Genomic DNA, 16,284 nt, shown 5'->3' with positions numbered 1-16,284 from the left:
AGCCAAAGGCAGACACTCAACCACTGAGCCACCCAGGTGCTCCCATAGTATATCTGTTTTATTTAGAGCCATACCTCAGTACTTAGCACAATGGCTAGCAAACAATGGGTGCTTAATAATTGTTTGTTGAATGAGTGTAGGTCCACATTACTCTGCCTTGGATTCCCTTTGGCCCCTACCAACATTGCTTTGAGCCAGTTTCCCAGACCAGTCATTAAAGGATCTTTTTTCCATATTCATGTGCTATTTGTACTATTACTTACTTAACATTCGTCTTTAGATCAGTTCACATTTTCTGCCTTCACTACATATTTAAGCCTCCACCTCAGCAATGAAATCTGTGAAATAAAGGAGATGTCCTAGTTCCAGTTTTCTAAAATACATTAAAATAAACACACGTAAGCTCGTCCATGAATCGCTTGCACACAACAGATGAGACGTGACTGCACTTTGGGAAGCCCTTTCTATAGAAGAGCTTGGCCTGCTGGATTTCCTCAAGGAGCTCAGGTCTTCTCAATCCAACCATTAATTCCTTCCCATGTTCTACATTCAAGCCAGCGTGAGTCATTGTCTTTTGGCTTGTAACAGGACGGCACAGTGAGAAGGACCAAAGATAGCGCAGTCAGCAGGGATGACACTGTCCTTCCCTGATGGGGTTTGCAAACCAACTGGGGAGAAAGGCATTAGATCTACAACCAGATAAGCAAGATAATTGCAGATCCTGCTTAGAGCTTTGCAGGAAATAAACCATGGGGTTTAGATATCCGAGAGTGGTGGGTGACAGAGACCAGAGGAGAGAAGGACTAAGCCATGGGAAGAGCAGGGAAAGTGGCCCAGGCAGGAAGAAGAGCAAAGGCCTGGAGACTGGAAAAGGTAGGATTAGGGGATTCAAGAGCATCTGCTAGCTTAATGTACAGGGGCATCCTGAATGCTTTCCAGATCTGAAGTACAGAGCTGGACTGTCTACACCATAGCCTGGACAAGAATCCAGGTTTGCACAGTTTGGGCAGGCCTTGGACCCTGCAGAAGTGTTGTTGACTCAGTAATCCTACATGTGGGGTTGGGCGCATCAGAGGCCTGGATGATACTCCAGCAGCTGACTTCCCAGCAGCACTGTCCCCTGCTTTCCTTACTCCCTGCACGATCGGAAAGCCAGCCCCAGCTAACTCTTTGCAACCTTGGAGCTTAATGTATTCTGATACACTTGCATGTGCTGGAGACAAGGTGGTAAAGACTCCTGTCTGTGCCTAATTTCTCCGTGCCTGCAAGGGGAGAATTGCGAGGGGCAGGCAGTGGGTGTTCACTCCAACAGCTGCAGTTGGATCACCTCCCACTAGGGGACACTGTTACACTGCAGCAAGTGGGGCAGCCTTGCAACTCCTCCCTGCAAAACTTAGTAGCCCCAGGGACTCTGGAGTGTGAGATTGTAAAGCTTGGTGTTAAAAAATAACATAAACTCTCTGACTCATCCGATCATTGGCTGGGGAGTCCACAGATGCCTGGGGAGCATTCAGAACTGGGAGGGAGTGACAGGTCCTTGGAGTGGATCCCAGCACAGGAGGGCACAGGTGGAGGGTGGAGACTCCTGCAGGCAGGAGACACTGGGAGGTGGAGATGGGGACACAGGGCCATCAGAAGGCCACGGGCCGACCGTCTCCAGCCTCAGCCTGTGGCTGGTCATGGGGCAGACCTTCTGTATTTGGCAGCGGGATAGTGAGAACATTCCATCCTAAGGGCTTCTTTAGTTCTCTGTGGAGTAGGATGTGAGCTCGGCAGCAGAGAGGGGTGGGAAAGGGCAGGCTTTGATCATTGGCAGAGAGTGGGAAAGGTTTGAAATAGTCGTGTGGAACGGGAGTGTGGCTTGGCCAGACGAATGTGCTGGAATTGCTAGCTTTGCTGAGGCCCTCTTTGTCCGCTGGCAGTTGGGCATTTGTAACGGAGCCAGTCTGCCAGTGTCAGATGCCCTTCAGGGGTGTTCTTGCCTCCCCCAGCCCACCCTTCCTTCCTCCATCTCTTTTCACAAAAATTGTCTTCGGGAGACTGGGAGGGGGGTGAAGATCCCCTAAGCCACCACTTGGGACCATCACTGGTAGCCTTACTACCACTTGGTGGCCGCCAGGTACTGTCTTGCTTCCTGGATGCTGGCGTCACTGGGGAGGGTCACACAAGAGCGAGCAGGCTCAGGATGGTACTAGAAGCCAGGGCCAAGCTGGAGAGAAGCGTGGAGCTGCTCCCTGCAGCCCTGACCCCGGAGGGGGAAGCTGCACGCTCCTGGGCTGGCTGGGGCCAGTGTCAGACGAGACCTGGTGCTGGGTTACCAGTTGGATTAGATGCCAGGTTGCTGGGGCAGCTGGCGGGTAGTGGGGTCATTAAGTGAGACACGAGGAGATAGATGGCAAGTTGAGGGAAAATAAATATGCATGGAGAAGAAGACCAAAAGATGTTCCCAAAGCCAAGAAAAAACACATTTCTCACGAAGTAGGGAGTGGGCGCCTCTGATGCCACGGGGAAGTGTGACAAGACCAGGATGGAACTGGGACTGCCATTTGGGGGTGTAGTCACAGAGCGACACCTCACAGGGTGAGGGGGTGTGGCACATGGGACAAGTGGAGGATGAATGTGAGGAGCCACCAAGCTTTATTTCAAGAACTTCGGGGAGAAAAGGAGAGCTCTAGGACTGTGGCAGGAGAGGGTGAAGGGACGGAGGATTCGCTTTTTAAAAATCAAAAAGACTTGAACTATTCACAGCATGGTGACTACAGTTAATAATATGGTATATTTGAAAGTTGCTAAGAGACTAGATCTTAGAAATTCTCATCAGGAGAAAAAAAAATGTGTCACTGTGTAGTGATGGATACTAACTAGACTTACCGTGGTGATCGTCCTGTAATATATGGGGACAGCCAGTCACGTTGCACACTTGAAACTAATGTTGTGTGTCAGTTAACAAACATCTCCATAAAAACTAACTAAATAAGCAGAATTAGCTAATCCCCCTGAATTCAGTGAGCATTCACTGAGTGTTTCCTTTGTGCCAGTATCACCAGGACTCCTGTGAGACCTTGCTGCTCACACCGCGGTCCTGCACCCGCAGGTCAGCCTCCCTGCAGAGCTGGTCACACTGCAGAGTCTCAGGCCCCCTCCCTAGACTGAACCAATCAGAATCTGCGTTCCAGCAAGGCACCCCACCCCCAGGAGGTTCAGATGCGCAGAAATGTGTGAAAAGCACTGATTTAAGGGGCCTACTCCCAGGGGAGAGGGGGAGGGTAGGCTAAAGTGTGGGGAAGGAGCCAAGCCCAGCCTGAGAAAGATGGTGGGAATCCGCAGCTGGCCCCAGAAGTTGCCCTGTAGTGTCCCCATGGTCAGGCCACGCAGGCCACAGGTGGGGCCTGAGAAATGGAGGTCCAGTTGCCTGGAAACTTGCCGAGCTGTACACGCAGCAGCGAAAACCATTCATCCAACACCCACGGTCACCCTCCCCCCTTTCTCAAGAGCCAAGCTTCTTGAGAGGGGAGCTGAACATTGCCTTGCTTCCCACCCACACCTCAGCTCCTCCAGACACGCTTCCTCCCCCTCACTCCAAGAAACTGCTTCCATACAGGCCATCTTCTTCCCAAACTGTTATCAATGGAGACTTCTTAACATCCTTTTTTTTTTTATTAGCTGTTTTTTTATAACTACGAGTAATACATAGTTAAGGGCAAAGAAAAAGCCACTGAGTGCAGAAAGGGAAAGGTGGGAATAAAGTCCCACTCTACACTACTGTCCATCCCTCTCCTGGGGCCTCCAGAGTCCTCTGCATTCAGCCGGTGGACGGACGTGACAGTGCTACGTAAGCACCTTGGCTGCAGGTTAACACTGCGCTTCTACTCACTGATGTGGCAAGAACCAGGCACGGCACCCCGCGTGGATGCGGTGGGTGCTGGAAGTGTGGTCGTTGGCTGGGCGGCTGCCCTCTACCAATAGCTCTACTCTGGAGGTGAGAGCAGGAGTCTGGTCAGGCCTCCCCATCTCTGCCCCAGAGGCTGCAACCAACACCCCTGCACACAGGTCATGTGACCCACCTGGACAAATAAATTTCCAGAAGTGGAATTGCTGGATTAAAGGGTACATTTTAAGGGATCCCTGGGTGGCTCAGTGGTTGAGCACCTGCCTTCGGCCCAGGGCGTGATCCTGGGGTCCCGGGATCGAGTCCCACATCGGGCTCCCTGCGTGGAGCCTGCTTCTCCCTCTGCCTGTGTCTCTGCCTCTGTGTGTGTGTGTGTGTATGTATGTGTGTGTATCGTGAATAAATAAATAAAATCTTTAAATATAAATAAATAAAGGGTGCATTTTACATTTGGGGAGATCCTCTCTAATTGCCCTCCTGCTGCACCCATTGACACTCCTCCCGATATGGGAGAGTGCTTACTAGTTCAACACACCATTGCCAGCAATAACTGTTATCATTTTTTAAATGTATTTTTTTCAGTGTTTAAGGTGGATACTAGCTCATCATGGTTTTAATTTGCATTTCTGTAACTTTGCGAGAGATGGAGTATCTTTTCATGTATTTCTTTTAATCCAAGCTCCTTTACTATTAACTCTTCTCGGGGCCTGTGTGCCTTTATTCTACTGGCTTGTTCTCTTTTTCTTACTAATTTTCAAGAACTTCGAAGCAACATATGTGAAGTCATCCTTTCGTTTCTCAGTCTCATATGCTGCAGATATGTTTCCAAGGGGTCATTTTCCCTATATTCTATTTATGGTGGGCTTTTTTTTCCATCCCGGAGACTTCCATTTTTCACATAGCCTAACTTTTCAGTTTCTTCCTTCATGATTTTTGTCTCATGCTTAGAAAGGCTGTCCTCATGCCAAGATTAATTTTACATTCTCACGTTTTCTTCTAGTGTTAGAGTCACACTTGAGTCCAGATTCTGCATCTTGCTGTTGCTTTGGCGATGACGTGTGTTTTCAGTGCCCCAATTTCCTCTGCCTGCAAGCAGGAATAGTGAGGGTGGTGGCCTCCTGGAGTTCACGTGGAGACTGAGGGAGGCAGTTCTCCCATAGAACTGAGAACCTCGCAACACCACCACCACCACCACCACCACCACCCACTGGCCATTGTGCCATAGGCACTAGCTTATGTCCAGGGCATCGGTGACCCACATCTCTGTCAGACCCGGCTACTATCACAACACTACCATGGCGGGGTGGCGGGGCTTCAACAACAGGTATTTACTTCTCTCGGCTCCAGAGGCTGGAAGTCCAAAATCAGATTGCCGGTCAGGTTGGTTCCTGGTGAGAGCTCTCTTCCTGGTTTGCAGACAGCTTCTTGCTGGATCTTGCTGTGGTGGGGGAGATCAACTCTCTTGCTTTTATCCTTATAATAGCACTAAGCCCATTTGTGAGGACTTCACTCTCAAGACCTCATCACCTCCCACAGCCCCCTCTCCAAAGATGGTCGGTCACATGGAGTGCGGGGGCGGGCGGTGGTGCAGGTCGGGCTTCAAAGTATGAATTTGAGGGAGGATATAAACATTCAGCTCTCAGCAGACCACGGCTATGGCCGATGCATGCTGCACATTTGTTGCTTTCTTTTCAAAAAAAGATAGAGAACGTGATGATTTCATACACGCATACATCGTGAAATGATTACCACAGTCAAGTTAATTAACATACCCATCACCTTATATAGTTACCATGTGCATGAGCGATGAGACTTAAGATCTACTCTCTTAGCAAATTTCAAGTATACAATGGAGTATTGTTAACTAGAGTCACCATGCTATAATTAGATCCCTGGGACTTATTCATCTTAGAACTGGAAGCTTGTACCCTTTCACTAACATCTCCCTATTGCCCCCTCCCACCCGCCCCTAGCAACCACTACCCTACTCTCCAGTTCTGTAAGTTCAACATAGGGATTCCACGTTTAAGTGAAATCGTATAGTATTTGTCTTTCTGTGTCTGGCTTATTTCTCTCAGCCATTAAAAAAAAAAAAAAAAAAAAAGGAAACCCTGCCACCAGTGATAGCACGGATGAACCTGGGACACATTATGCTCAGTGAAATAAACTATGTGCCCATTTCTGTGGTTAGCAGGGGTCTCTTTGATTCCAAATCCCATACTCCCCGCCAACCACTCGAGTAGTCCACTGCCCCCAAACATCTCTGTATGGATATCTCACCCAAGGAGGGTCCCTTTCTGGTCTCTGTCGCACAGCAGGACCCAGGACAAATTCCATAATGCACAAGGTTTGGAAGAAAGAATAGTCAGGCTGTACTGGGTAAACTTGCACACCATGGGTCTCAGTAGAAGAGGCAGGTGTGGGGTTACTGTTTTCTGACATTGCCCCCAGGGACATGCCAGAGCCTGGACACACTGGGCTTATGCTCCAGGGGAGGGACTCTGCCCCTACATCTCCATCAGCTTCTTCTCTTATGGGGCAGGGGTGAGTGCAGCCCTGCCAGTTGGGGGACAACCACACCACTGGGACACCAGGCAGGCTGGGCTGGGCTGCCAGCTATTTACAAGTGTTATTTGGGAAAGCCAGCTGTCCAGCACCTTGATGACCTATGGGGGAAACTGGGTTTAGGCATTGCCCCTCTCATCAGATGGAAGAAACCCCCAGCCCTTGTAGGAAGCCAGGCTCAGGTCCTGACCCTCACACTGGGAAATGAGGACACCCCCCACACACACACACTCCTGTTTCCACAAGGCTGTTAACTCCTTGAGGACAGAGGCTACACTCTGCTTATCTTTGTATCCCTGGCACACAGTAGGTGCTTCATGAATGCTTGTTTAATGAATGAATACATGCGTGCCTACCAGACATAGGATAAGCATTGTTGATGTAGAGATGTAACAGTCATGATCCCTGCCTTCCATGACCTTACACTATGGGGCACCATGGAATCACAAGGGTAACAAATGCCTAAGTCCTCCAGGAAGGAAGAAAGAAGGGGAGCAGGGAAGGCTCCCTGGTAGAGGTGATGATGTGCTAAGAGCTGAAGTTTTGCCTTGACAGGCTACAGAGGGCTTCACCTAAAGGGCACACATGTGAAAGATCCCTTAGCCTGAAATACAGTCTTGTGGAGAAAACCCTGAATCATCCAGTCTGGCCAGAGCCCGGGGTGGCTCTATCCTGTGAGCAATGAGAAATTGTTGATGGAGTTCAAGCTGGGACTTCATGTTTAGCTGCAGGGTCACGTAAGTGTAAGGATTCAGGGCTGTGGACCTGGAAGGAAGTGGTCCTCCTTTCTCCTCTCCACCAGGTGAGGATAAACGGCCACAGGTGCTGCGCCTGCACTTGGCTCAGCATGCAGGGGGTTAGCAGGTTTCGTTTTAAGAACCAGTTTCTTGCAATAAAGCCTTTTTCCCCTCTATTTTGCTCTTAATTATCCCTCCGGAGACTGCCAACGATTTTCAAGGAGCCTAGTTGCCCAGTTAGGAGCTAATAAATCACCAAAGTCCCCCGGCAGCCAGGCCTTTCAGAACACATACATGGAATGTATAGATTTAGTAGAAAATGAAATCTTCCAGAGAACCTTATTTATTGGGGGTAATAATCAGAGGTGTGCTGGCCTCTCTAAGTCCCCAGGGAGGCTCTGCTCAGCCAGGCTCCCATATGCTGGTGCACCTAAGATGTCCTTTGTGGGGACAGTGGGGGCCCAGGGAATGGCCACTGCCCCACCAGGTAGGTAAAAAAATATCTTTTCCAGAGAGCCTCAAGCTGGCAAGAGCGTACTTAGATTTTCTTTTTTTCTTTTTTGGGGAGGGTCCTCAGGAAGTCTGTGATTTTTCCCTCAGGAAGAAGAGAAGAGTAGAGACTTCTGTGGCGCGGAAGAGGCACACAAATAGCTTCTTCCTCACTCTTCCCAGAGTAAATCCCTGACTTTGTTTTTCCCTTCAATACTACTAAGTGCCAGTCTGAGAACAGTGAACAAGACAGACACTAACCCTGTTCTCTTGGAACTTGGAGTCTGTGGTTGGGGCCGGGGATGGTCAGAGACATGAACAGACAAATCAATCAGTATTAGACAGTAATGAGCATGATCACATTACTTATGAGAGTACATTTTATTAAGGCAGCTCCTCCCAAGCTTTTCTGATGGCAAGAATCATGGGGGAGCTTGTTAAAAATATAGGTGCCTGCCCTCCAGACCCACTCGATCTGAATGTACAGGGGAGAGACCTGGGATTCCATTTCTCTGGTGGGCACCCCAGCTGATACTCATGAACAATTGTGTTAAAAGTTAAGTGGCTGAAGGAACATGCAGTCTGCAACAGGTTCCTGGCCCTGGGGACCCACTGGGATCAACTGAGGAGCTTTAAAATTGTAGGTCTCCTGGCCCCACTTTCAGACTAATTTAAATAGTGTCTGGTGTAGGGCCCGGCCATTGAACTATCCCCCAAAGCCCTGCAGATGGCCCCATTGGGCAGCATGACTTTGCTCACCCCAACTCCCCTCCCTACCCCCATTCACACTGCAAAGTGACCACAGCCCAGTCCTCCCTCAACACCTCAGGAGCCTTGGGTGAAGGACAGCATGTAGGCAGCAAAACAGGGCACAAAATATGTTCCTTCTTATGTCTCATTTTGCTTTCTTTTATGTGGAGGTTTGGTTGAAGCAGAGCTTGGGCATCCCATCGCCTGAGCCCAAGTACCTGTAGCCGTGATAAAAATCTTAAAAATGGCACCATGTTCCCAACTCCCCAGGACTGTCTGCTGAAACCTCCTTCTGCCCCAGGCCAGAATGCCGAGAAAAGGCTGGGCTTCTTGAACAAACGCTGGTAACTTCTGAGGACTTAAGATAACCTCTCAGTAGGCACTTGCCTTTGACACAGGATCTTTGACCATTTATTGAGCACCTGTGGTATACTGAGTATTGTGCTAGGAAGGCAAAAATGCACAAGAAACCTGCTCAAGTGGCTGACAATATGTTGATATAAGTGAATGCATATCTCGTAAGTTCTGCATGATGGGATGAGGGTGCTGGTAATTGAATGCACCAGATGCCGTGCAGTTACAAAAAAGGGTTCACAGACAGTGTGACTTTTGGCTTGGACTTGGAAAAATGAGTCAACGTTCTCCAGGGTGAGAGAGACAAGAAAGATGACCCAGAGTCTTAACAAAAACGAAAAACTCAGCAAGTTGCAAAACACATGACAGAGCAGGATGTGTTTGAGGAGTGGATTTTATATTCAGCATGACATGAGCATCGAGTTGCCAGGAAGTGGCAAGAGATTAATTCTGGAAAGGTAAGGCAGTGGCCTTGAGTACCGAGTCAGGGAATATGGGCTCTATTCAAAAGAATAGTTGATGGTTGACAAGATTGAATTTGCTTTAGAAAGATTTCCCTGGCAGACACAGGATGCAGAACAGACAAAGGGAAGAGAGAGTGGAAGCATGGAGATAAGGGAGAAATAGATGGTAAGAGTTCGAGGCTGTGCAAGCAGGCTGGGAGAGGAGTGGGCTGCTTGAGAACTTACTGGAATAAAAGATGTTAGGTATGAGGAGGAGTCAGGAATGAGGGTTTCTGCTTTGTGAGTGGATTCATGGTGATATCATCTGCAAGAACAGGCAAAAGAGAGAAGGGAGTTTGGGGAAGGAAAATGGGGGGGTCGGTTGTTGAGGTACAGTGTCCAGCCCACAGACAGCTGGGCATTCCAGTCTAGAGCATGGGCTCGTTGGATCTGCAGTTAGACTGGTCAGTCAGCAGCTCCTTGGGGGCAGTTAAAGGCTGGGGGAGGAGTGAGGTCACCCGGGGAGATCATGTGGAATAGGGGAAGTGGGAGACTTGGGAAGACCCAGAATGGTTCCCTGCCCTGCCCTCATGGAGTTTGTAATCCAGTGGGGGGAGCAGGGCTTCCACATAGAGGAAGCCAGGTTGCAAAAGATAAGATTTGAATTCTCGGGATGCAAACAACAGAAACCAGTGCTCACCAACTTAAACTGGTAATACTTCATTGGAAGGATATGTGGGGACTCAGAGAACACAGAGGAAGGTGGAAGAACCAGGCGTCAGGAAGGACAAGAATGAAGACACCAGGGCTCAGTCGGTTTAACACCCAACTCTTGAATTTGGCTCAGGTCGTGATCTCAGGGTTGTGGGATCTAGCCCTGTGGTGGGCTCCACGCTCAGCGGGGACTCTGCTTAAGATTCTCTTTCTCCGGGCAGCCCAAGTGGCTCAGCGGTTTAGCGCTGCCTTCAACCCAGGGCGTGACCCTGGAGACCAGGGATCGAGTCCCACGGCGGGCTCCCTGCATGGAGCCTGCTTCTCCCTCTGTCTGTGTCTCTGCCTCTCTCTCTCTCTGTGTGTGTCTCTCATGAATAAATAAGTAAAATATTAAAAAAAAAAAAAGATTCTCTTTCTCCAAATGAGTGGGAAATATCAGGGATGGAGACAGAACATGAGAGACTCCTAACTCTGGGAAATGAAATAGGGGTGGTAGAAGGGGAGGAGGGTGGGGGGTGGGGGTGACGGGCACTGAGGGGGGGCACTTGATGGGATGAGCACTGGGTGTTATTCTATATGTTGGTAAATTGAACACCAATAAAAAATAAATTTTTAATTAAAAAAAATTTTCTCTTTCTCCCTCTGCCCCTCCCCCCACTTGCACATGCATGCACTTGCATGCGCGCATGCTCTCTCTCTCTCAAATAAATACATCTTAAAAAAAAAAGAAAGGCTGAGAATGAAGACAGCCAAAGGGAGAGCGTAGTAAGGAGGCTCTTCAGGAGGCAGCCTGGCTGGGGGCCCCAGTCCAGCAGTTTCCAGTCTTTACGACACAGTTGGCACTGTCTTCACGTCAGCCACTCAGCCACCCCTTGGCCTGCCAAGATTTTATCCAAAGCGGAGCAGTAGTTCCTCAAAGAGAAATCTGGGGGCTGTGGCCAAATGTAGGGAAAATTGCTGCCGAGCAGGTTTACCATAACAGATGGGAGGTGAGTGAGTCCGGACCGGGGGTGTCAGACCATTCTTCCAGGAATTTTTTCAGAGCTACATGGTAAAGAAAGGAGGCCAAAGCCGAGAGTGAAGAGTTCAGCCATTAGCAGCTGGAAGCAGGTAAGCAAAATTTCAACGATGACATGAAGAGGGAAAATGAGCCTCAAGGGAAAATCCAGTGCCCCCAACACCTGCCTGTGTGCAGAGCAACAAGGTGTATATGGAGTCTCCTTGCACGTGATCATCACACAGGCCTCCAGAACTCTAACCTGATGATCTGATGGGGAACACATACGTAAGGGATGGAGAAAATGTGCAGTGCGCAGGAGCCATTTGACTCCTGGCATGCTGACGTTTGTGCGAGGTTTCCAGTCTGGTGTGAGTGTCTTAGTACGTGTAACTTGGTTTTGCAGCTAATATGCCAGTTAGGAATTGGAAGGATGGGACTTCCCTTTCATGCACAGCGGGGGGAATGATGTGCTACCCTGGAAATCATTGGAACTGGTCAAAATTTTCCAAACTGGTAACAGAGAGATGTTCCTTGGTGCTTCTGGCAAAAGTATCAACCCTTACTCAGATAAGCTTGGGAATACCTTACCCACAACTTTCTCTCTTGGGTATTCTTTAATGTGTTAAAGGGTAGTGCAGAAAATCTGCTTAGTAGCTTGTCAAGTCAACTTTTTGTTTTAGGGAAAACCTTTATATCAGTCACCCCCATAGAGTTTGAAAATCCTTAACTTTCAAGGCACTGTCACATCTATACAAAGTCATCTGCTCCTGTCCTTAAGGGTAACACCTAATTACAGTGTGTGCCAGAGTCATAATATAGGCACATTTCTAAGAAAACCCAGCCAAAGAATTCTATTCATGTGTACTTGTGATTGCTAATAATGATATCCTATTTTAAAAAAGAATTGGCCTACTCAGTATTAATAAATATTAAACTTTCAGGGTCACATGAGTGGCTCAGTCAGTTAAGCATCTACCTTCAGCTTGGGTCATGATCCCATCCAGCCCCCAAGCTGGGCTCCCTGCTCAGCAGGGAGACTACTTCTCCCTCTCCCTCTGCCCTTCTCCCCCTGCATGTGCTCACTCACTCTTTCTCAAATACAAAATCTTAAAAAAACAAACTAAACTTTCAACTTGCAAGGGTCTGTGATAGACCTTGAGCCTGGAAGAAGCAAGATACCAGTTGTGTCAGCCTGTCAGGTACACCGTGAATTTGCAGGTTCCAAGGAATAATGTGCAGGTTTGCAGGAGAGGCACCAGGGGAAGGGATCTGAGAGCACAGGGGGACAGGTGAGCCCACTGTGTCCTCCGAGACCAGTGGGAGGGACCCAGGATGGGTGCAGGTAACAGACTAAAGGTGGAAGAGAGGAGAGTAGAAGAACTGATACCTGGGGGGGGTGGTGGGAGTAGAGATGGGGGCACCTGGTGAGAATGTGGAGCACTTATTAGGAAGAACCATGTGGGGGGCCTAGAGAGACTAAAACAAATAATTACTGAGCAGTGTTTGAGAGTTCCACTGAAACTAATATCAAGGATCTAGCTGTCGGTGTCTGTGGTTCTCTCCGCTGCTGTTTGTCAGTCCAGGAGAGAATGGGAGAGGGTGGAAGGTTGGAAGGACGCATTGCTAGAGAAGGAGAGAACACATACTGCAAGGAAATGGATGAGGAGGAGGATGCTCATGACCGTGACCATGGCGCCACTGCAGTGGTTATTCATGGGTCCAGAGCAGGCATGGAGGAACGTGAAATCAACAGATTCATAGATGAATTTGAAGATCAAGCATATAAGGGACTTGAGACTGTGTTAAATCGAGGTGGAAAGAAAGAAGGTTATAGTCTGTATTCGTTTCCTGGGGCTGCCATAAACAAGTGACCACAAACTGGGTGGCTTAGAGCCACTAGCTTCTTCTGGTGGTTGCCAGCAGTCCTTGGCATTTCTCGGTTTGTACATCTAACCCCACGCTCTGCCTTCATCTTCACATTGTCTTCTCTGTCTCTTCTCCCCTGTTTGTCCCCTGTAAGGCTGCTGCTCGTTGGATTAGGGCCCACCCGGATTTCATCTAGAGGTCCTCAACTAACTTACATCTGCAAAGACCCTTTTCCCAAGTAAGGTCATAGTCAGAGGTGCTGAGTGAACATATTTTTCAGAAAGGTCACCATTCGACCCACTCCACAGTCCTAGAGTGGAATTTCAGAGCGAGCTGTTTCAGAATTAGGGTAATTCCAAGGACAAGACCCAAAGTATGGCCATGAGGAGGAGAGCACATGATCATCACACTAAAGGAAAGAGAAAGGAAAGAGAAAGTGGAGATTTTGGGTAAAGAGCCATGAAGCGGGGCTGTTGGATGCGGTGGATGATGGGAATGTGGAAAAAATGGGAATGTATGCTCTAGAGGAAGGTGAAGAGAATGCTTTGGGGATAGGGGAGTCACAGTGGGGAAACAATAACCTAGTAGGGGTTCTCAATGCTGCCTCCACATTGGAACCACCTGAGGAGATTTTTTTAAAAAGTACCCACCCCATATATTTCTAATCAGTTGGTCTAGGATGGGCCCCAGACATCTGCATTTTTTTTTAAATACCTTGGGTGGTCTAAAGTGCATAACAACCTTCAGAGAGAAGTAGCAACTGGGAGCCAAGGACTCTTCCCCTCCATCAAAGCCTGAAGGAGACACATCGGGGAAGGAGACTTCAGAGCTTCCCCACCATCATCCCTGAAAGTCTCAAGCAGAATCGGGAAATTAAAAAGTAAGGGAGCAAGAGGTTGCGTTACCTGGTTTCCAGCCTGGAGTTCTGCGCTATTTCAGGCTTATACTGAGGATGTATCTCAGATGTGTTCCAGCAGAAAACGACATCAGAACTCCTTTCTAAGACACTTGCAAATAAATAAATAAATGGATGAATGAATGAATGAATAAATAAATAAAATCACTTGCTATTCCTACAAAACAAGCCTTCCCCCTCCCCCAAAAAAGACTTTCTTAATATGTTGGGAGAAATCTCTTTTGCCAGAAGAATGTTCCGTGGCTTCCTTTTGTATTTTTTTGAATATGTAGTAAACACATTAAAAATTTTAAGCAGCATAAAAAGTTATACAATAAAAGAAATTCTCATTTATCCCCGACCTCAACTGTGCCCCACCTCACAACACCTCCCCAAAAGCAACCATTTTCATTGGTCTCTTGCCTATCCTTCCTCAGGTGAATATGCTGTATCTTGTCTTTTCTCATTTAACGCTGTATCTTCGAAATCATTCCCTTTGTGTACACACAGATATACCAGTTTCTATTCATTGGCTATTCCACCGTTTATTTAACCCTTACTGATGAACATTTAGGTTGTTGCTCTCTTAAAGCAAACTCGTTAAAGATTTTTTTTAAACAACTACCACGAGTTGAAGTGGGTTCCTCACTGGAGATCTAATGCAGGGTAGTGATTATGTCGACAATACGATACTATAAAAAGTCAATCTTGTCGGAAGCCTAGTTCCCAAAGTAGGTTCCTCACCCGGTGAATGCAGGTGGAGCCCAGATGTCACCAAGGAGAGAGGGGGCTCCGCTAGGGAGCTGGGTATAGGGAAATGGTCTCCCTGGCCCACCCCCCACCCCCAGACCCTGTCTGATGATGTGCTGCTTCTATCCTACAGGAGCCTGATGCCACGGACGCTCGAGAGCCAGATCACCCTGGAGAAGACACCCAGCTATTTTGTCACTCAGGAGGCCCCTCGACGCATCTTCAACATGTCCCGAGACACCAAGCTGATTGTGGTCGTGCGGAACCCTGTGACCCGAGCCATCTCGGATTACACACAGACGCTCTCCAAGAAGCCAGACATCCCCACCTTCGAGGGCCTCTCCTTCCGCAACCGCACGCTGGGCCAGGTGGACGTGTCGTGGAACGCCATCCGCATCGGCATGTACGCGCTGCACCTGGAGAGCTGGCTGCAGTACTTCCCTCTGGCTCAGATCCACTTTGTCAGCGGTGAGCGGCTCATCACCGACCCAGCAGGCGAGATGGGCCGGGTCCAGGACTTTCTGGGCATCAAGAGGTTCATCACAGACAAGCACTTCTATTTCAACAAGACCAAAGGATTCCCTTGCTTGAGAAAAACAGAATCGAGCCTCCTGCCTCGGTGCCTGGGCAAATCGAAAGGCAGAACTCATGTACAGATAGATCCTGAAGTGATAGACCAGCTCCGGGAATTTTATAGACCTTATAATATTAAATTTTATGAAACTGTTGGACAGGACTTCAGGTGGGAGTGAGCTACCGAGATGCAAGGGCTCTTCTGCTTGTCTCTTCCATGAGGTTTGCCCCTAGAACCTGTGATCCTCTTGCCCCAGCAAACCAAACCTAGGCTCCAGCCCCCTTTCCCATCTTGGGTTCCATCATCCTGGCACTAGGAAGCCCAGCTAAGGCCATGAGACCAGGAGGGTCCCTGCCACTAGCTCTCCCCAGTCTGTCTAGGCTAAGTTGACCTGCTTCTGGCATGTCCAGTCAATTCTGAATTATTTCCTTTCAGCCCATAAGAGGCCTTGGGAAATTGCTTTAAGAAGAGTGGATCTTCTGATTATGCTAGATATTATAAGTGGTGATGGTTCTGTTGCTGTTGAACACAGCAGTCTGTCTCTGTCACTGTTCACCCAGGAGTGGACTTGCTAATTCCTAGTGGCATGTACCTCCCCTCTGAGCTTCACCCTCCCTAGCCACCCTGGGCGGTAGGATAGGAGACCATCCTCTTCCTCCTGACCTTAGCAACTCATCGAGACATTGCAGAGCCAGAAGCACCCCTGGCCGCGCCTGGGAGACAGACCCTTTGATGATGAAATAAACCAGAGATTTCAAAGCCTGGGGTCTCAACTCTGCTTGAAGGGTAACTGTCTGAAAACCACTTTGTGACCCTCCCTGCTCCCTATGGACAAAAGCACATCAATTCTGCTGTTACGGGTACTTTCCTCACGCGAGCTTTCATGTTCAGCATGCAAAGGAATCATGCTTGTCCATGTGAAATAAATATGGCTCTCTCGTGTCCTTAATGCTGGGCTCTTCTCTATAAGCTGGGCCTGGAGCATGGCTCATTCATCCAGCTCCTCCTATGCAAGATGGGGGTTAGTGCTGAAGATGGTCTGGGAGGGCAGTGAGGGGTGGGCGTGGTCCTGGGAGGGCAGTGAAGGATGCAAAAACCACATAGGCAAGAAGCAAGGAGGTGAAGATGGGGAAAAGAGGTTCTTGCTGGCAGAGGCTGCTGCAGAAACATCATTTAGAGATCTGTGAGGACACTGAAACAGAAGTCTGACTGTGACAGCTCTCTGCTTAAGCTATATCTGAAGTGGCAAACTAAAAGC

General features: G+C 48.7%; 1 protein-coding gene across 1 annotated transcript in view; it reads left to right on the top strand.

Annotated features, from left to right (window-relative positions):
- The window catches only part of HS3ST2 (heparan sulfate-glucosamine 3-sulfotransferase 2), an 89,497-nt gene extending 73,539 nt beyond the window's left edge, over positions 1-15,958 (top strand). Inside the window, exon 2 of the mRNA XM_041747072.1 lies at positions 14,586-15,958. Within this exon, the coding sequence (XP_041603006.1) occupies positions 14,586-15,204 (619 nt within the window). The 3' untranslated portion in view covers positions 15,205-15,958. The remainder of the gene's footprint in view (positions 1-14,585) is intronic.
- Positions 15,959-16,284: the final 326 nt, after the last annotated feature.

This window comes from Vulpes lagopus, chromosome 3, assembly GCF_018345385.1.
Source record: "Vulpes lagopus strain Blue_001 chromosome 3, ASM1834538v1, whole genome shotgun sequence".
NCBI classification, from domain to species: domain Eukaryota; kingdom Metazoa; phylum Chordata; class Mammalia; order Carnivora; family Canidae; genus Vulpes; species Vulpes lagopus.
The sequence above is the reverse complement of the archived record's forward strand: the minus strand, read 5'-3'. Positions and strand labels throughout refer to the sequence as shown.